This window comes from Solanum stenotomum, chromosome 10 (assembly GCF_019186545.1).
Source record: "Solanum stenotomum isolate F172 chromosome 10, ASM1918654v1, whole genome shotgun sequence".
NCBI classification, from domain to species: domain Eukaryota; kingdom Viridiplantae; phylum Streptophyta; class Magnoliopsida; order Solanales; family Solanaceae; genus Solanum; species Solanum stenotomum.
This window is the reverse complement of record NC_064291.1, coordinates 51253074-51274254: the sequence shown is the minus strand read 5'-3', so window position 1 is coordinate 51274254 and position 21181 is coordinate 51253074. Positions and strand designations below refer to the sequence as shown.

At 33.2% G+C, this 21181-nt stretch overlaps 2 protein-coding genes across 4 annotated transcripts in view; one reads left to right on the top strand and one right to left on the bottom strand.

The window, feature by feature from the left end:
• The window catches only part of LOC125841392 (lon protease homolog 2, peroxisomal), a 369735-nt gene that overhangs the window by 318332 nt on the left and 30222 nt on the right, over positions 1 to 21181 (top strand). The gene's annotated exons all lie outside the window — the stretch shown is intronic.
• LOC125841400 (uncharacterized) lies at positions 9875 to 20881 on the bottom strand. Of its 2 annotated transcripts, none has more exons than XM_049520521.1 (5): positions 20526 to 20881; positions 12463 to 12524; positions 11407 to 11497; positions 10883 to 10985; positions 9875 to 10812 (listed from the first exon to the last, which is right to left on the bottom strand). In XM_049520521.1, exons 1-5 carry the CDS (start codon positions 20711 to 20713, stop codon positions 10135 to 10137), a joined length of 1122 nt encoding a protein of 373 aa, XP_049376478.1. In that variant the 5' UTR covers positions 20714 to 20881; the 3' UTR covers positions 9875 to 10134. The 2 variants fall into 2 exon arrangements, with proteins under 2 accessions (XP_049376478.1, XP_049376479.1); XM_049520522.1 differs by having other exon boundaries at positions 10883 to 10982.

Here is a 21181-nt window from a genome sequence, read left to right as displayed (position 1 = left end):
CTACAATATAATTAGGACGGTGAGAATAGTTGAGAAGTTTATGGTACCTGTGAATATCATAGCACTATTTATTTTAGTTATTAGAATGGTAACCACGAGTTGCCGTTGTTGAATATTTAATTTAAAGAAAATTAATTTCTAGAACCAAAAGTAAATTAAATAACAGTAGGGACAATTTAATTTTGGATCTAATAATATGCTTTTGTCCTTAATCTAATTATTGTTATTATCATTCTTGAATGGAGGTGGCCTAACTAAACCATTCCATACAATATTACCCCCCCCCCCACCCACCACCCACCCCCACCCTAAAATGGTCATTTTCTTGCTTAAAAATGTTGAAGTCTAAGATGATTAGCAATGTTTTTGGTTAATAGTGAGAGGTAGTTGAGATTAATGCTATTGTTCCACAGAGAAAAAAAAAAGAAAATCGCCACTTAATGTTTATTTAATTTGACAAAAAGGGAGTTGCTCAGATAATAAGCATCCCTCACTTCCAACCTTAAGGTTGTGAGTTCGAGTCAAAAGAGCAAAAGGTGAAAACTCCCGTGGAAGGGGTAAAACAAATACTTTTTTTAAATCTATTAATTAGGGGTCGGCTAAACTTTAATTTGTTAGGGTGATAAATAAAAATAATTGTATTCCAAACAAATGACAAACATTCATCTTTTACTTAGAATACTATTTCATAAAGAAGATGAACTATCAAGAATGGAAAGTATAATTACTTTAATTATATTTTGCTTATTCTCTGCGATCCAAAGTAATGAATTCAGATAAAAAGGGTGTCGTTAATGCGTCTCAAGCTATGAAAATTACCTACACTTACTATATGTGCTCGCAATAAATATTTTTGCTTTCAAGTTCAAATTTGAGCATAGACAATTAACTAGATCATTTCAGGTCCGGTAAAAATAGGATTTACGCATATCTTACTCGTCTACATACAAAAATGAACAACTAGCTAGGTAGTTGGCAGCCAAACAAATGATCTTGATGATTTTAAGTTCTAATTTTTCGAGTGAAAAAAAAGAAGATGATATTTCGATGTTTGAAAACAAGATATACGCATACTTTACTCCTGTCGTCTACATATTTTCTATTTCTATCTTTTCTCTTCGTTTCCGTCCATTCCATCCATTAACTTTGGGCTAATAAATCGAAGTTTGAATAGAAAGACGTTATTTACAAGTTAGAATAGACAGATAATAATGTATTGAAATTGAAATTGCAAAATAAGCATATAATTTAACGTGTTAATAAGGGCATGATGTGACATATGTATCCTCCAAATCAAGCTCTATTAAATTTAAAACACACAATAATAACGTACAAGATTTTGCAAGAGAAATCAATAATTCGATGGTTTTCAACTGCCTAATTTAATAATTTCATTCTAGAGGGCACTAAACTTGGTCAAACATCTCAATTAAAAAAAGTAAATTTATATAAATCTCACTTGTTTAGGAGTTAATTACTTAGATACAAGTTAGTTTGCAATATTACGAATATTAGCAGCTTTTGATGCGTCCAGATACGTCTATGAATATCGGGAAACATGGGGTCAAAATTATGTGTAATTTGTCCTAGATACACTGTATCAAAGTAGATTTGCATGTATCTGTGATACATAACAAATCTTGCTCGCCTCCCTCCCATCTTGTTTGTCACACTCCTACCAGATACATGTATCTAGTATGATTCGCATGTATCTAGGATACATTACAAATATCGCTCGCTTCTCTTTCTATTTTAGTGTATTTGGTAGCAAAAATACATATATCTTCCTCAATATATGATGGAAAACTTTTAATTAATGGTAAAATATATAATATTTTGAAAATATAGATATTAATAATAGTAATATAGTAGTGGAGTGTGTCTAATTATATAGTTTCTCCAAATTAAAAATAAAAAAATATTTTGGGCCAAATGGACTATAGGTCTCATTTTCATGACTCCAGCATAAAGGGGAGTTACAATTGATGCTCAAATTGTACTAGGCCCAGCTTCATATCGTGGCCCAACACAGCAATGTTTTGATGAAATTTATTTATTTATTTTGATTTTTTAGTATCAGTGTCGGCTATTCACATTGAAGCTCGACTATATCTTTATTTCATCCTTTAATCAGGATGTTGATGATTAACTAGATGAGTTAATAACTGTTAAACAAAATTGGTTATTAGTACCCTATCTTCTTGTACTTGTGTGAAACTCTATTTTATTGATGTCTATTATGATTTGTTCTATAACAAATAAATCATTGAATGGGAAAATATTTTCACGAAAATAAGTGTTTTCTAATAATTACTTATTTTCTTATAATTCATAAGCAAAAACATATATATCATCCTTAAAGTATTTGTTACCCGTTAGACCTATAAGTTGTCGAGACGGAGTCAGGATCATAAGTTTGGGGGTTTAAAATTTTAGGATAGAAGAGAAAAATATTCCAAAGCATGCTTTTTTTAAACAAACTTCTATTGATAGTGGGGTTCGAACGCTCAACTCAAGCATGTAAACTGTAAAGCATTTATACAACTCCTTCCTTANATATTATTTATTTAATTTTCTAATACAAATACATGATCTACTGGGCTCATCCGAACCCCCACTTAGCTCCGCCCCTGATTAGTTGCGAGTTGCTACAAAAATAATGTTACCTGTTTCGCTTGACCTACTCTTCTAAATTGATTACTTGTTAATTAATCAAGTGCTAATCAGGTGGCTTTTTGGAAATTAGGGATTAGGATTAGCATAAACCAACCAACCAGTTTTTGTTTTTTTTAGGAATAATAGAGTATAGAATTCCTTAATTAGTCAATATGGGAACCACAAATTTTAAGTTGAATATTTTTAAAGAATTGTGGACCGTACTATTTAATTTGTAAAATGGAGTATATAATATGTCTTTTATTTTAAATATTTGAATTGTGTAAATATTTCACGGTAAATCATCTTTGATATCGTCATTTAATTTGTACTTGCTTTTTGAAAAAACACTCATATGTCCGCTTCATATATGGTGTTTGAAGTTGAGTTTGACAAATTCAAACTTCACAAATGCAAGAAGTTATACTTCTATATAAGTAAAGTTATTTTTATCTGAACTCAATTATTTTGTATGAACTTAAGTCATATATTATTAAATTTCAGTCATATAAAACTTTAGACAATATGTCTAAAGTTAAACTTTGTCAAAACTAGTTTCAGTGATCGTATTTCTACAGTTTTCTCGAAATAAATATACATATAAATTATTAAAAAGTGAACATAAATTAAATCGCGGAATCAAATCGATAACCACGCACTTATCCCCGGCCCGTTTCCAATATGTTCATTTTAATTAGGGCAAAAAACTTAAGTATACACTTTAAGTACCTTAATTACTACTATATAGCAATAGTTTTCTTTTCTGTCTATATAGCAATAGTTTTTTTTTCAAAACTAGAATTTAGTATTTAAAAAAAAAGGGAAGCGTAGAATTAATCAACCATGATTTTCTTATATTCCCTGATTTTCTCCAATTCTTTTACCTTCCACCATTTACTCAGATTTGTTATATATTTTCTCCCATTAAAAATGGGCTTTTTTAACAAAAATAAAAATCTCCTTCTACTCCCTTCTGATCGACAGTTCAAACTTCAAACATACCAACAATTTTCCAGTTCTAATTCCACACAATGGAAGATGGGACGCATTAGGTATTTGTGATAAATCACGATTGAATTAGTGTTTTTCTACGTGATTATTTTAATTATTTTATTTAATATATTTGAATTATTTTTTTTCATGATCGTTATCTTATAATCTATTATGTTGGGTATATGTTTTTTGTTAAAGCTGAATTAAGGTCGTTTATCAATCACTTTTATAGATTGGATTTGGGTATATTGAGTGGTGTGTTATTTTTTGGTATTAATCCGTTGCTTTAATTTGTAGGGTTTTGTTATTTAGTATAAAATTCATATTGTATGATTCTGCTTTGGTAAATGGTTTGGTGAAACGATGGTTTTGTGGTTTAGTATATAGTAAATTTTATTAATATGTTTGGTAGATTATTAGGTGCATATGGTGTGATGATTTGGTGTAATTGTTATTCTGTATTATGTTTGTATAAACACCATAAGTCATAGTTTTTTTTGTGTGAGTGTTAGCTATTAGGTCGCATAGAAAAATAAGCTTTGATGATTAATATTGGGTAAATAATTTGGTGTTAATGATGGTATATTTAAATACATTTATTAAACGTCAGATTCAATGAATTTTTTTTGGTCTAACATTAAGTGTAATGGATCGGTGCACTTGAATATCTTTTAGTCCATACATAAACACCATATTTTGAGAATTTCTTTTTGTATGTGATTTGATGTAATTAGTATTTTTTAGGCCTTACATAAACACCATAATTTGAAATTTTCTTTTGGTGTGTGATCTGATGTAATTGGTATCTTTAGACCTTATATAAACACAAACTTTCAAGCTAATATTTTGGTACATCTATTGTTTTTTGGTAAATGATTTGATGAAAATGATGGTGTAGTAAGCTAATTTAGTCATCAACCATTCTGTGTACCAGCATGATTACCATTTTGTATACCAACATGTTTGCCTTTTTGTATACCAACATGTTTGCCTTGCGAAAGCACTTGGGATATTCCATCGCATGTTTTGGAAGAGGTAATGTTACCTCTAATTGCAAGAAAGCAACCAGGCGGACCACCAATTAATGATCGTAAGAAGGGATTCAACAAGAAAAATGCAAGAGAAGTAAAGTCATTTTAGTAAATGTGGTACACTCGAGCATAACAGGAAGACTTGCCCCAAATTTGTGGATCACGCTTAACAATAGTGTGTTGTTTTTATTTTATTTTTACTTAAAACATTATGTAGTTGAAACTTTTAGTTATTGGTTTATTGAATGATATAACATTTCCGATTGAGAGTTTTTGAACTTAAGTTGTCTTTTTATGCACAAATTTATATATGTAAATGGTTATGAACTAATTGTAAATTTTAATAAATGAAAACAACAGTTATTTCTATAATATTTGGTGTAGTATTCAAAAGTTATTATCTATTACATGATATTGGTGTAATTATCGTTGTAAGGTTGGTGCATTCATATTATATTTAAAGAAGAACTAAAGGTAAATGATAACAAACTTATTGAAAAGTGATGAACTTATGAGATAAAATAATGGTGAATCCAAAATTAATTTAATATGCTATGTAATTTTTTTTTTGAGAAGCTCAGTAATAACCATTAATTGGTGAGATAAAATAACTAAATTTTATACATGATTATCATGCCCCCAAAAATAGGTACAAAATCCCCCCAAAAAAAAGGAAAAACTAAAATAAATAAATAATTAAAATTGAAAATTAAGAGAAAAGACTAGAATTAATAAATAGTATAATTATGGTTGAAAAGTCAAAAAGTAAATAATAACTCTATCAATTTCATAAATTTAGCACATCACTCCCAAAAATAGGAAATAAATCGGATGCTAAAATATACAAAAAAAAATTGAAAATTCATTATATGAGCAAAAAAAAATTATATAAAACGGTATAATTATGATTGAAAAAGCAAAAAGCAAACAATAATTATCAATACCATAAGTTTAGCACATAATCCCCAAAAATAGGAAATAAATCGTATACTAAAATATATAAAAAAAACGAAAATTGAAGATATGGGTAAAAAAAAAAATATAAAAGAGTAAAATTATGGTTGGAAAACCAAAAAGTAAACAATACTTATCAATCCCATAATTTTAGCACATAACCCCCAAAAAAGGAAATAAATTGAATATTAAATTTTTTTTTTTAAAAAATCGAAAATTAAATATTATGTCATGTTTGTAATTAAAAACTTAGTTTTGTAANNTATAATTATGGTTGAAAAGTCAAAAAGTAAATAATAACTCTATCAATTTCATAAATTTAGCACATCACTCCCAAAAATAGGAAATAAATCGGATGCTAAAATATACAAAAAAAAATTGAAAATTCATTATATGAGCAAAAAAAAATTATATAAAACGGTATAATTATGATTGAAAAAGCAAAAAGCAAACAATAATTATCAATACCATAAGTTTAGCACATAATCCCCAAAAATAGGAAATAAATCGTATACTAAAATATATAAAAAAAAACGAAAATTGAAGATATGGGTAAAAAAAATAATATAAAAGAGTAAAATTATGGTTGGAAAACCAAAAAGTAAACAATACTTATCAATCCCATAATTTTAGCACATAACCCCCAAAAAAGGAAATAAATTGAATATTAAATTTTATTTTTTTTTAAATCGAAAATTAAATATTATGTCATGTTTGTAATTAAAAACTTAGTTTTGTAAATAAAAAGGAATATATACATATATTGTTAATTAAGATCTTAAATAGTATATTCTTGTAATTTTTCCTTTTAATTAAGAGGGGTCATTTTCATACTTAAATATGATTAATTCCAACGTAATTGTCTACAGTCTACATAATTTTTTTATTTTTTTTAAATAATGTATTTTAACGTTTAAAACTAAGAGTCTGCTAACACAATTATTAGGTGATAAGAATATTTATACTCCACACAAATGACAAATCATCCTACTTGTTTTAGAAGTATATATGATTCAAATTAAGTGGCTAATTTTACGTAAGCCATCTTTATTAGGTTAATTAATTAAGTGTTCAATTATCTTCAACATATAGCTAACTAGTGGTATGTATCAACGTATTGTGGTGGAATGGTTGAGGTTTCTTCACCCTTAATCAGAGAGCTCAAGTTCGAAGCGCCCTAAATATATAAAAAAAAAAATCTGACTATCCTTGATTAAAGTTAAATTATTTAACTCTAAAAATCGAAATAATTGAGAGAAAATAAAAGTAGAAACTTGATAGAGTAATTATTTCCACTCTAAAAAATAGTACAAGCTCCACATGACACTTCAAAGCAGAATACACATGGCCAAACTTTTTTTTTTTTCTATAAAAGAGAAAATTAATGAGATAAACTCCATAACTATGTAACTTCCTTCCCCATTATACACATTATTTAATTTAATTATTTGTCACGTCATCTTTATTTTTTTACTTATATAGTACTCCCTCAGTCTTAATTTTAATTTAGCATGCAAGTTGCAACTAGTTTCTTGTTACTCAACTAGATAGTCGTTATTTTTAAAAAAATATTCTTTTTATCGAAGGAAACTAAATAATGAAGAAAATTAACTTTTTGAAATGATAATTATTAGTTAACTGACCATATGAAGAATCAACCAAACCAAGATAAATTTATAAATTGAAAAGTATAACACTTCAATTCTTATCAAAACCCATTTTTTAAGCAGACTCGAACTCGAAATCTCTCGTTAATGATAAAACAAACTATTTGCCAGTATATCAAATCCTTTGGTAAAGGCAATGAAAAGTTGGTGTTGAGATCATGTACATAACTATTGAAAATTGAAAGCATTTGACAACCTTGTTTCAAGGAGGAAAAATGGCATAGAAAGATGGATTTCCACCAAACAAAAGGTCATGCAAATAATTATTAGAGGTACACATGAAGAATAAATTAAGCAATTAGGAATTTTTAGCAAAGAAGCAACCAAACAAATCTTTTTATGATTTTGAGGACATTATTTGAAGACAATTGAAAATAATGTGAAACTTCTTTGTCATATAACTAATGAGATCTTTTTATGGGATTCCTTACTTTCTCATTAATCTCTCCACTCATTTGGACTAATGTATGGAAGTATTCCCTCATTTACAAATTATCTGTCGTGTTTCTCTTTTACATATTTTTAAAAAAATATTAAATAGGAGAAGGTTTTGTCTATTTTACCTTTCTTTATATCTTAAATATAATTTCTGTTGAAATAATTAATTTTTAAAATTACAACAGATAATTTAAAAGGTAAAGGAGTAAGTGTGAGATTGATGGAAACAAAGGAACATGGACCTTTTTATTTTGTTTGATTGTTCCAAGGAGATTGTATTGTTCTCATTTAAATTTCACTTTTTTGGTGCACATGATATGGAGGAACTTATTGGGATTCTATACCACTATCACATTATTGTTATTTGTATTTTGTGTGTGGTCATTCATGGGTTCTGATTGGGATGCTACTTTAAATTAAAACAAGAAGGTGAAGTGTGTGGATATTTCTTTATCATTATTTCAAGAATATAACTTAAAATAAAAAATAATAAAAATCACATCTTTGATTCTGTATTTTCTTGATTTTATCCTTACAATATTGGGAAAAAGAAAGTAAAATAACACTAAGTTTTGGTCGGCAGGGTTACTCAATATATGTGGGGATAGGAGATAGAATGTATTCAGTGAAATAGTCGATGTCAAAAGTAACCCTTTCTTTTATGATAGTGGTATTAGGGTTGACTTGCACACCTTGACTAATTACACCTAATATCTATAGTTCTATACTATTCATCATCAATATAAGTATCAGATAATTTTGTCCACCAAAATTTGAATAAATAAAAAATCATTGAATGTTTTCGTCCACCAACATAGGTCCATGTCTAGCCAACTTTTGAAGCTTAGAATATGGGCATATGGCAATTGATGATGCTCTATTGACTTATCATTAAAGGCATATTATGAATTTGATAGTGCTATATGAGAAGAGTTTTGGTCTTGGTAATGTGAAAGAGGATAATAGTGAATGTCAAATTGAATTTGGTGCATAAATTCAACAAGTATTATTAGCCTTTATAAATTTGGTGATCATGATTAAGAAAAATTCAAGCAAAGTAGATGAAAAGAAGAAGAAATCGAAAGTAAAATTAACGAATAACCACTTTTCAGCTTCTGTAATTGAAAAATCGTTATTATTATGAAGTTTCACATTTCACAAGTAAAACTTTATGATAATCTTCTGAAGTTCATTCCATTTTTGGAATGTGAAACTACATAACAATTTGACTATTTTTTAAAAGACGAAGCTAATTAAATGGCCAATATATGCAATTTCTACAATCGTAATGGAAATAGAGAACTCTACATTGAATCTCTAAAGCAACACTTGAATTGTCTTTTGTCAAATGGAATTTCACTAGAATTTGAAATTTCATAAAAATGGCTACTTTTTTAAAGTGGTGCCAAAAAGTGGTCAATAAATATTGATTTACTGATTCTTGGTGGTAATTGAGGTAGTGGATTTAGGCTTCTTGTTGATGGAAGCAAGTGGATATTATGTCATTTTTAACTTTCATTTTTTCACATTACTAGTGATGGGTTTCCTCTCTGGACTTCTACCAACTATCAATTACTACATGCCCAATTATGTAAAAGGACAATGATAACCCCAATTTCCAAAGTCATTTCATATTTGCATTCGGTCACTTGACCTTAAAAAAATATATAGTATTAGATATGGGAGTGATTAAGGATCTTTTTGGTGAAGCTCATGGTTTTATCACACTATCTTGATGTTATTATTTTTCTCTCATTTCTTCCATTGTTTTCTTCTTTTGCTACTTGGGTTGGATGCACATGCACTTGAGCCAAGGGTTTTTCGGAAACAACCTCTCTATCTCCACGACGTAGTGGCAAGGTCTGCATACACTTTACCCTCTCCAGACCCCACTTTGTGAGATTTCACTGGGTATGTTGTTATTTGTGAAGTTCATGGCTAGATATTAGGAACAAATACAAAAGACTTGATTTGTATGAAGAGGTTTCCCCTTGATCTTGATTTGTCTAAAACCACAGAACAGACACTGTGCCCTCAAAACATTTGTTCAGAACAACTATGTAATCATATTGGGGCACAGAGCTGTTAAACAAAAGGCCTGCTAGATTTGGGGAGTAACCCCAAAGGATCAAAATATATATGAGTTGGACTTTCATTCATGGGCCAAAGTCCAGTTAGCATGAAATAAAACAGCCACCTAAAATAGGTGGTGAAGACTGATTTCCCACAAATTCCATAAAATGGATCACCATTAAACTGTGCACCATGCACTATAACTTGTCAACCATTCACTAGTCGCTATATAACAACATGAAACTTGAAATATCAGACCGCGAAATCGCGCCCCCTAACTAATGGCTACATGACTTACAACCCAACCTAAAGATTGTATAAAGTTACAGTTCTTCTATATCCTCAAGTGAATCAAACTCTTCATTAATTCGACGAAGTTCTTCATCATCAATAGTAACTGTGCTAAACCACTTAGGTTGAGAATGACCCCATGGCATTGCTGGCGGGACACTAACTTTCAAACTCTGCTCAATGGATGCCTCTGCATCTTCTGACTCTGCTTGCTTTTCTTTTTTAGGTTGGTTAAATAGCTGGGACTTCATCTCCCAGCAAACTTTCAGGTCTTCCTCATTTCGAGCTTTGTTCAACTTATCCATCAGATCAGTGAATGCTGCAACATGCTCAGCTTCAGCAGTCTTGGCCTTTTTCTTTTTGCCAAGTGCATCTAGATCATTAAGGTCAGTAGCATTGTCACCTGCCTCCAACTTCCTCACCTTCCTCAATCCCTGATCTATGACATATTGCATTCTCTTTCTGGTATTCTCTATTCTAACTGGATCTGACCTAAGCTGTAACTTCACTCGGTTCATCATTGCTTCATTCTCATCTTCTGTCGAACCATCCTCATTCTTCTCATCCTCTGCAGAACTCACTCCAAACACCTCTTCTAAGAGACCAATATTCTGCATGTACCGATCAAAAGCTTCATTTTCAGCTGCAATGTTGCTGTCCCTGTATTCCTTCAACTGCATAAACCTCCATTCGTTTATGACTTGTGCATCCTGTAGTTTATCATTAAGGTCAATTTTTTTTAAAGTAAACTCATGGAGAAAATGCAAGAACTCCACATACCTTTCTGCTCAGTGGCCTCCTCGACCTTAGTGGGGTCTGCAAATTATTGAACTGTGCAAAATTGGTGGAAAGTTGACGAAGTGAAACGGCTCTGTGCGAGCTCCTTGAGTAAAGAAAATAAAAGTTAATACAATATTCTACCTAAAGAGCAAGAAGCTCAGTAATCAGAAATTTATTCTGCCTAAATTAACAGAAGATTTGGGTGCGGGAGCATGCAGTAGATATGGAAATGCATGTGACAAACCCTAGTTATTCAACAGATTATTCCAAAGAAGGTAACATAATAATCAAATACCATAAAAAAAAATTGAGTGCCAAGAACTTGCAATGCAAATGCAGAAGAGATCACATCAAAATGAAGGATCCTCGAAGCGCATTTTTCTAATGAAGGATTGTTAACTGAGACAGCTGATGGTTGTAACTTACTCTTTACATCATAGATGGTTGGTACAGTAACAGTCAAACTGTTCATCACTAAGGCTGTCATATGTAAACGTGATCATGCATATTTGAGTAAAACTTACCCAGCGTGAGATGCTTCAGTGGACTGCTGGTCCACCACAGGAGACCCAGATGCTGGTATCTTATCTGGAAGAGTTGAACCACCTTTCAGAACTGCACAAGGCCAAATAAAGAATACATATTCTTGAGCAGAAGAAAGGAGTAATAGAATCACATTAGAACATTTTCTCTATCAGGCAGCCCTTTAGTAAAAGCTTCTAAGAAACAAGAAATTGCCTTAACAGAAGGTGTGCTAAAGTCCCTGCTATCAGTCTCTTTCATCTGATGACTTTTAAATATGTGATCCTTTCAACTTTTTAAAGAACTAGGCAGTCAATGAAAAGTTGACTAATCGGTTACATGTCAAAAGCCCCAAATGCAGTTCATTACCACATAACATCCTAATGATGTCAAAACAAAAATTACACCAAATGTTAATGCCATGGTTGATAGTGTGAAGCTAAAAATATTCCTTTTCTTTTTGGCTTGGAACAATTACTCTAATGCAGAAAACATCTACAGATACTCAAACCATGAAGCCATGATTCGCCAACAACTATGGTCGGGTATCAGGTACTCCACACTACCCTTACAGATGCCTGACTCTAGTTGGAGGGTAAATTTTAATCATGTCTACATGTGGTGGCATGTTTCTCTACTACTCACAACCAACATCTGGTGAACGAATAAGTAAGCTGGTAAGCATCTGGGACCTCCTGGTAACCAATTTCAAAGATTCTCAGTGCAGCAATAACTCACAAGTAATCTGAAAGGGGAAGGCTTTAGGTTCCAGGCCTCTAGTCCAAGTTTGATGATACTCTTTTAAATTTTAATGCCAGGAATAAATCAAATGAAGCACTGTGCCCATCTTTAGATGTTAAACTTCATAATAGCATTATTGGAGACAAAAAAGAATCTTAGAGTAAGGTAAATATAAGATTAAAAAAATACGATAAATAAAAGATAATACTAAAAAGAGCAAATTCTTCACCGTACATAACAAAAAGGCATAGGTGCAATTTATTAACTAGAATTGAGGAATACTAAGAGCAGCTGTGAAATTTTTAAGTTGATCATACCATGAATATGACAGGGATTTTGCGCTTTCGCACAGCAGCTTTTGCATGACTGGAATGGACACCTGCAAATTCGATTATCACCCATTAGAAAGACAACATATGAAAAGAGGAGAAAGAAGGAAGGGGGGGGCGCATGAATAAACCAGCAAGAATGAGAGAAAATAGGATTAGAACTTTAAATAAGTAAATTAAAAGCAATACCAAAAAGGTTTTGACATGAGAGAATGAAATCAATGAGGTATCGTGATGCTACTTTGACTAATTGATCAACTTAAATCATGAGGGTAACTTAACATATCTTGGTAGATCATGCAAGACAGAAACTCTTCCATGTACAATTGAAGCCTTGAAAGTAAAGGATGCCATGAAAAATATGAAGGTTAGAAATATTTGTGTTAGAAACGACACCTTCTAATCCCTTAAAAAGGTTTAGAGTCGTACTCATTATCAAGCTATTAAATGCTATGTTAAGAAATAGAGAGATACCGAATGGAGAAGGAGGATCATGGTTAAAATGTATATGAACAAAGGAGATGTTCAGAGTTCTGCTGTGGTTTTAAACTTACTGGTCATACGACAAGATTAGACATACACAAGATAAGTGAAGCAGAAATAAGAATGTTAAAGATAACTATGTGATCATATAAGACTAGAAATGATTAGATCCCACCGAACATACAAGTAGTACACATGGAGTATAAGAAGAGAGAATGTCAGCTGAGATAATATGGTTATGTCATCCGTAAACCCTCATATGCACAAGTTCATCAGTGCGGTCACTATGACGATTGAAGGTGTTAAAATAGATGAGGCTGACTTAAAATCATATGGAGGCTAGTTGTCTCAAATGATCAACAATCTTTTAAAATCCATAAGCAAAAAACAGAATACAATAGCGGCAAAATATCCAACATCAACTAATTGGGATTAAGGCTTAGTCCTACTAGATTAGACTCAGTGTTTGCAAGGAATCTTTTTAGCTTCTTTCACGATTACCATTATTCTGCCCAGAGATTACCATTGCCTGCTAAAAGAAACATATTTTAAACCTAGAGATTTACTCAATGATCAACTTCCAGCCCTAACCCCCAGATCCTGAGATCGAATACCACTCACTTAGCACCAAGGGGCCAAGCTCACCACTCCAAAATAATCATAATTTTATTGTCTACACTTGCAATAGAGGGTAATAATTCACATCAAATTACTTATAGAATAGAATCAAAGAATACACCAATGTAATTATCAAGTAAGGCTAAGAAAGCAGATGATCAAATATTTGACAAAATGCTACGAGAAATAGTAAAAGGTGATGGAGTACTGCTATCTGAAGCTTAAAAATAGAATCACCTGTCTGCATCACCATTGATATCTTCCTCCATTTCTACCTTACCCAGTTTCTTTAAAATTTCTTTTACACAGATAGAGAGAAAAGACGGAGGAATAGAGGAAAGAGGGGAAACAGACACAAGTTATAAGGCGATTTTCATTATAGTTAATGAATTATTCCTCTTTTGATTAGTTAGTCAATTAATATTAACTTCTCTTGTGTCAGACTTTGACGAACTGGCTACTAATATCGAGCATTAGATTTCTGTCATAATGACAACAATTAAAGGCGTCGAATGATGACAAGTCTCAGTTATGACTTGTAACAGCTTCAAAATTGACGTGAAATTTAACTTTTCCCTGCTTTTCAGGGAGAGAAATTTAAATTTAATCATCTGTCTTTATTTTCCATGAAAAAGCAAAATCATTTAGCAAAAGTGGAAGGGGGTGAAAAAGTAGCCTGCTTTCTCGATTGCGGAGTAATTGCTATATAAAATCGTACCCTTAAGACTGCAGCTTCATCAAAAGGTCTTTGCCTTATGAATGTAAAATTGAAAGGATGATCAAGCAGAAATAGCACTTCGTTAGTGCTTAAATAAGTAACTTCTTAGTTTACAGTGCAAGTACACTAGATTGCTAAAGTGACCACACAAGCTCTTGACGAAAAGAATTGTCATAACCACTTTTAGAACATCTAACCATTAAAAAGTTAAGGGAAATAAAATATCATTCCACTACAACCTCAAAGTAGTAAATCTTTATTTCACTTTGTACATACTAAGAGAGCTAAAGAGAATACATCAGTTCTTGATAATAAGAAGTGTCACCGAAAAACGGATGAGGAAACTAAAAATAAAGAAAAAATGGTAGTTGAACTTCTTTTTTATATTTTATACAAGTAAAAAATGGTAGTTTAATTTTGATACCTATTATAACTTCCACGCTAAAGTATGAAAAGGTGAGTCCACAGCATGATCAGAGAAATTAAACAAGCAAAGTTGCAAACTGTAAAGACACTTATTCTCATGCCACTGAAATTAAAAATTTTAAGAATTGAATCGGGTGGAGAAAACATATCATTTTGTTAATTCACCCATTAAAGAAGCTACATGATTATAACCTTTCTTTTGATTTAAGTAATCGATAATGCAAGTAATATTTCACTTCTTGTTTCTGTTAATAAAAATATATATCTATGACGGTGTATTCTCATAAGACTTTTCCTTTTCCGTATTATTTCTAGAATACTGACATTATCTGAACATGTTTCCCTATCTAAAAGTACCCTGCTTTCACAAAACTCTCCAAGTATACCATAACAAAATCGGAAAAAAAGAGGGAAAAATTTATCAGAAAACTGTCCTTTTGTTTTATAAGTAAAATATGATGACTAAGAGCCTGTTTGGATTGGCTTAGAAAGTGCTTATAAACACTTCTTAATTTTATTCAAACACTTCAAAAATGCTTGAAAGTTATTTTAGCGTAAAAGCACCTAAAATAAGTCAGTCCAAACAGGCTCTAAGAAAAAAGTGATATATTGTTGCATACCAAAGCAAATAACTAATGCACAATGTTGTAAATATGAGGAAGCAAAATCCAAATTTATCTCTGACACGCGCAACTAGTAATCTAACCGACTAACATTCAAAGTGAAATGTTTGTGGCAAAATATTCTGTCCGCAAGGATCTGATAAAGAAAATTTAATCAGTCACACCAAATTTGGATTCCAACGAGTATCTTACAGGTGTTGCTCCCCCTATTCAAAACTTCTTTTTCCCGAGCAATACCATAGATAGGCCCATGTAACTCCATCAAACCTAAAACAATCATCCAGTTCCACGAGAACCCTCTAAATTCTAAATTTGCACCTACTACTGAAGCTAACAATAGATGGCCAATGCAACAACAGAGTCATCTAACTCGTATTTCCAGGCCTCTTCTCTGAAAATTGGCAAATCGAATACTGTCAGCTCATCCAGCTAAGTAATAAGACACTCCTCTTACTAGCAGTATCGGATTACCATCAACATATCTGTGTGTAAAAGCTCTAGTTTATTTTGTATAATCGATGGGGATGAAATGGCATTTTGATTTGCTTTGTAACCTGGAATTACTTAGATTGCTTTGCTTGGAATTCTCTGAGTAACCAAACCAAATGATTTAGTGTTTGAAGCAACCTAACAATCAGCTTATATTGCAAATGTAAAGCACTAAGTAATTGTTTCCACAAACAATTAATGGACCTGACAAATGCATGCACAAAAATAAATGAATTTAAATTATTCAGAAACCTTCCAAACCCAAACGAGCAACAACTACAACAAGAACATACCTAGTGTAATCCCACAAGTGGGGTCTAGGAAGGGTAGGACCTTACCTCTACCTTTGTGGGGTAGAGATTCCGGTAAACCCTCGGCTCAAAAGAAATGTAGCTGATGCTTGAAAGTAAGAAAGAACAAGAGAACAACAAAATAAAAATGTACAAAACAAGTGTAGCAACAGATACTAATACACATTGGATAAAAGGGAAGTACTTGATACCTAAATCATACTACTAAAAGCACGATAACACTCAACTAAGTACTAACCTTCTACCCTAATCCTCCACCTTCATACCTTCGAATGTAAGATCATGTCCTCACTCAACTAAAGTCGTGTCATATCATGTTTAATCACTCCCCCCCCCCCCCCAAATCTTCTTCGGCTTGCTTCTACTACCTCTCTTGACTCCTGCTATAGTGAACGTCTCACACCTTCTCACTGGCACCTTCTATTCACATGTACAAACCATCTCACCCTTACTTCCCTCATCTTGTCCGCTACAGAGGTCACTCCCACCTTGTCCCATATAGCTACGTTCTCAATCATATCTCTTCCAATATGCACACACATTTATTTGAGTATTCTCATCCCCTCTACCTTCATCTTCTGAACGTGGGCATTCTTGACTGGCCAACACTCTGCCACAAACGAGAGCCTACAAATAATTCATTTATCTCTACAGTGATACATGTCAAATTCATTGTTTCTTCGGTTGTGTACAAAGATTCTTCCTTTCTCTTGAGAGACTGACGAGCTGCAATTGAACCAAATACTAAAAGCCACTCACTTTCAGCGTTCTTCTAGACAAAATCCAGTGGTTAAGAACATGAAAATCTGAAAGCAGTAATCACATCGAGAAGGAATGACCAAATGATTCCCTGGCCCTTAATAAACTGCATTTGTGTTAATCTGTCTGTATTTGATGCTTGAATGTGGGGAATGGGACTCTAGCTCATCCTACTTCAAGTTTGAAAACATGTGGTTACAGGCTGAGGGGTTCCTTGATTCAGTTAAAAACTGGTGGAGTAGCTATGAAGTAGAGGGCAGTCCTGATTTCGTTCTAGTACAAAAGTTGAAATATCTAAAAAAGGATATCTCTACTTGGAATAAGGAGGTATTTGGGAAGTTGGAAGAATAAAGAAGCCAGGCTTTGAATGACCTCACTAATCTAGAACAATCTTCTGAAGGCAGAATCCTTTCCGAGGCTGAAAATGCTCAAATGATTAACTTGCAGACACATTTAGAACAATTAGCAAAGATTGAGGAGGTTTCATGGAGACAAAAGTCAAGATGTTTATGGCTCAAGGATGGGGACAGGAACACTAAGTACTTTCAGAGCGTGGCTAATGCTAATAGAAGGTACAATTGTATTGATAAGCTAAAAATAGCGGAGCATGTAATTGAGGATAAAAGAGAGATCAAGGAGGAAATTTTGAGCTACTATCAGCATCTGTATACAGAAAATGAACCATGGAGACCATTGGCTAGATTTGAGAATTTAGCTAGAATCTCTGAAGCAGAAAGTACTTGGCTGGAAAGGGAGTTTGAAGAGGAAGAGATCTTCTCAGTTATTAAAAGTTGAGCTCCTGATAAGGCTCCGGGGCCGGATGGTTTTACCATGGCATTTTTCCAACATGCCTGGGAGATTATCAAGTACGAGATCATCAAAGCTTTGAGACACTACCACCAACACTGCCACATGGTCAAATCTGTAAATGCCACTTTCATATCCTTGATTCCTAAAAAGAAAGGGGCAATTGAGCTCAGAGATTATAGACCAATCAGCCTTATTAGCAGCATTTACAAGATAACATCAAAGCTTCTGGCAAACAGGCTCAAAACAGTGATTGGAAAATTGGTTTCTGGAAGCCAAAATGCATTTGTTCGAGGAAGGCAAATATCAGATGCAGCCCTCATTGCTAATGAAGCTCTAGATTGGAAAATAAAGAGTGGAGAACCAGGGTTGCTAGTGAAGCTAGACATTGAGAAAGCTTTTGACAAAGTAAGCTGGTCATACTTACTTACTATCCTGAGGCAAATGGGGTTTGGCGAAAGATGGATAAGATGGATGAAATTCAGTATCACAACAGTCAAGTATTCTATCTTGGTGAATAGATCACCTGTGGGTTTCTTCCCTCCCCAAAGAGGGATTAGACAGGGTGATCCTATTTCACCATTCTTATTCATCTTGGCAATGGAAGGCCTCAGCAAAATGATTCAGAAAGCAAGTTCTTTGCATTGGATTGAGCCATTTAAGATAGGAAGAGATCCGACATCTCAAGCTAATGTATCGCATCTACTCTATGCAGATGATACATTGATTTTCTGTGGTGCTGAAAGATCACAAGTGATGCAGCTTAATCTAACTTTGTTTATTTTTGAAGCTATTTCAGGTTTACACATGAATATGCAAAAGAGCACTATCTACCCAGTTAATGAAGTTTTAAATCTGGAGGAGCTGGCTGATATCATGGGCTGCAACATTGGCTCATTTCCTTCCACTTATTTGGGTCTTCCTTTGGGTGCTCAGCATAAATCCACTGAAATTTGGACAGGGGTTATTGGAAAGTTTGAGAAGAGGTTGGCAACATGGCAAATGCAATACCTCTCCTTTGGTGGTAGAGTAACACTTATCAATAGTGTTCTAGACAGTTTACCTACTTATTATATGGCCTTGCTCCCAATGCCAAGTGAGGTTATAGAACAGATTGACAAGATAAGAAGGAACTTCCTCTGGAAAGGCAACAGGGAGAAACACAAATTTCATCTCATCAAATGGGAGAAGGTCACACAACCAAAATACCAAGGAGGTCTTGGCATTAAGAACCTTGCAGCCCACAACAAAAGTATGATGATGAAGTGGCTTTGGAGATACAACTTGGAAGACGCAGGGCTCTGGAAAGAGGTCATCATAGCTAAGCATGGAAGGCTGAATCAATGGTGCTCAAATATTACTACACTTCCTTACGGAGTGGGACTGTGGAAGAGTATTAGGATGTTGTGGGATACATTTGATCAGAATGCTTACTTTGAATTGGGCAATGGTGTACTCCTAAAATTTTGGACAGACAAATGGCTTGGAAATACCACTCTTCAGGAGGATTTCCCAGATCTGTTTAGAATTGCTCAAGATCCCAATTCTATTATTGTTGCTAATAGAGAAGGGATCAATTGGGATATAAGATTTAGAAGAAATATGCACGATTGGGAAGTGAATGATCTGGTAGACCTTTTTGCTAGACTACAACATTGTCACATTAATCTCCAGGCAGCTGATAAGCTCAAATGGGGACACCAGAAAGGAGTTTATACAGTCAAGGAAGGGTATCAACAGTTGTGCTCTAGAAACCCCGCGATAGCTAACTGGCCCTGGAAACTCATTTGGAGGACCAAGCTACCACCTAAGGTAGTTTTTTTTACCTGGATAGCTTTATATGAGGCATGTCTCACCCAAGACAACATAAAGAAAAGAAAAATCCAATTCCCAAACAGATGCTATATGTGCAAAAAAGAGGCTGAAACCCCCAGACACCTTCTTCTTCATTGTGAGGTGGCCTCAGAATTATGGAGCATGTTTTTTTGTCTCTCTGGCATCAATTGGACCACACCCCTCACTGTTAAGGATGCATATGAGAGTTGGAGTCTATGGAAAGTTGACAAAGCCATCAAGAAGATCTGGATTATGATACCTGCTTGTATTTTTTGGTGTATTTGGTTAGAGAGGAACAAGAGATGTTTTGATGGAGAGTCAACTGCTTTAGGCATTTTGAAGACTAGGTGCACTGAAAATTTGTTTAGTTGGACCAACTTGTATCCTGCTGTTAATGCAGAACAACTTCAAGATTTTACTAACTCATTAGCTCTAGCTTAGATAGTTTGTATAGTTAGCTAGAGATTTTTTTTGTAAGCTCAAATGCCATATCTTGTAAATTTGCATCTTCCCGATGTTGTTATTAATACCACTTATCTTATCAAAAAAAAAATTATACATAGATACTGCATTTGCTTAAAATTTAAATGATATTCTTTCCATTTGGAAAAATTCTGAACGGTTTGACTGCATTCCACTTAAAATAGTACTCCCTATACAATTTGTTCAACTTTCAAAACCTCAAGTTCATTTAACTTGTAAAATTAGTCCTCTCTATCAAACAGATTTTTCAACTATCACTTAGGTATCTGGTTCCACTAACATTAATACAACACATAATTCAAGGGAACACTTAAATCTCTGAGTTCACCCAAGCAACGTAGCATAAAACTACACTTAGAAAGTACAAGATATGTGCAATAATCATGGACATACACTTATGAACCGAATAAAACTGGGAATTAGGGTTTCTGAAGCACAATTTCAATGGAATAAACTGAAAAAACGCTATACAGAAACGACAAAGAACAAAGAGATCACCTTGAGCGAGCAACATTGCCGCACTTTATGCACTTCGGCTTATTAAGACCTCGGAGATTTTTTGATGCGTTTGTCGTCGGAAGGCTGGAAAAGGCAGCAGCGGTTGCGGTGGGAACGGCGGGTGCAGGTGCCGGTGACGGAGCGTTATCGGCGCTCTGATTACTTAGGGCAGGCGACGATGCAGCCATTGATGAACAACTTAGGCATTCAAAGGCTTCACCTTTACTCTTTCATTCATTGAGCTGGTGGAGCAACCGAGGGAGAGTTCTCGTAACGGTTAACTGCGGCGGCGCGTGGGTTCAATTGCTCCGTTTTGCTGCTGAAATGTTCTACAGAATTGTCTTCGATTGGGTAAAAGGCTCATCAGACATAAAAGATTTGGTTTTATATCAAGGAATTATAGGACTGTTTTGCCCTTACATTTACCTTATGGAGTTATACTTATTGAGGTCCTCATTGGTAATTTACAAAAAAATAAATTCAATTGTTTTTTTCACGTATTTAGATTTCTTTTTTCTTGTCAGAATCTAAAATTATTTTCAAAGGATTTAATATCTAAAGTTGACCAATATCTGGAATTTTTTCCTATTTAAATAAAATAAAATATTGAAATTCAGAAACTGAGATGATCAGAATAGTTCTAAAAAACATAATCA

Bases quoted from the DNA above. Each gene is read 5' to 3' on its own strand.
- LOC125841400 (XM_049520521.1), bottom strand. From the start codon at position 20,713: ATGGCTGCATCGTCGCCTGCCCTAAGTAATCAGAGCGCCGATAACGCT. The intron at 12,525-20,525 runs GTGATCTCTTTG...TCGAATTTGCAG, and splicing joins GGCAATGTTGCTCGCTCAAG to GTGTCCATTCCAGTCATGCA. The intron at 10,986-11,406 runs GTAAGTTTTACT...TCTTTACTCAAG, and splicing joins ACTGAAGCATCTCACGCTGG to GAGCTCGCACAGAGCCGTTT.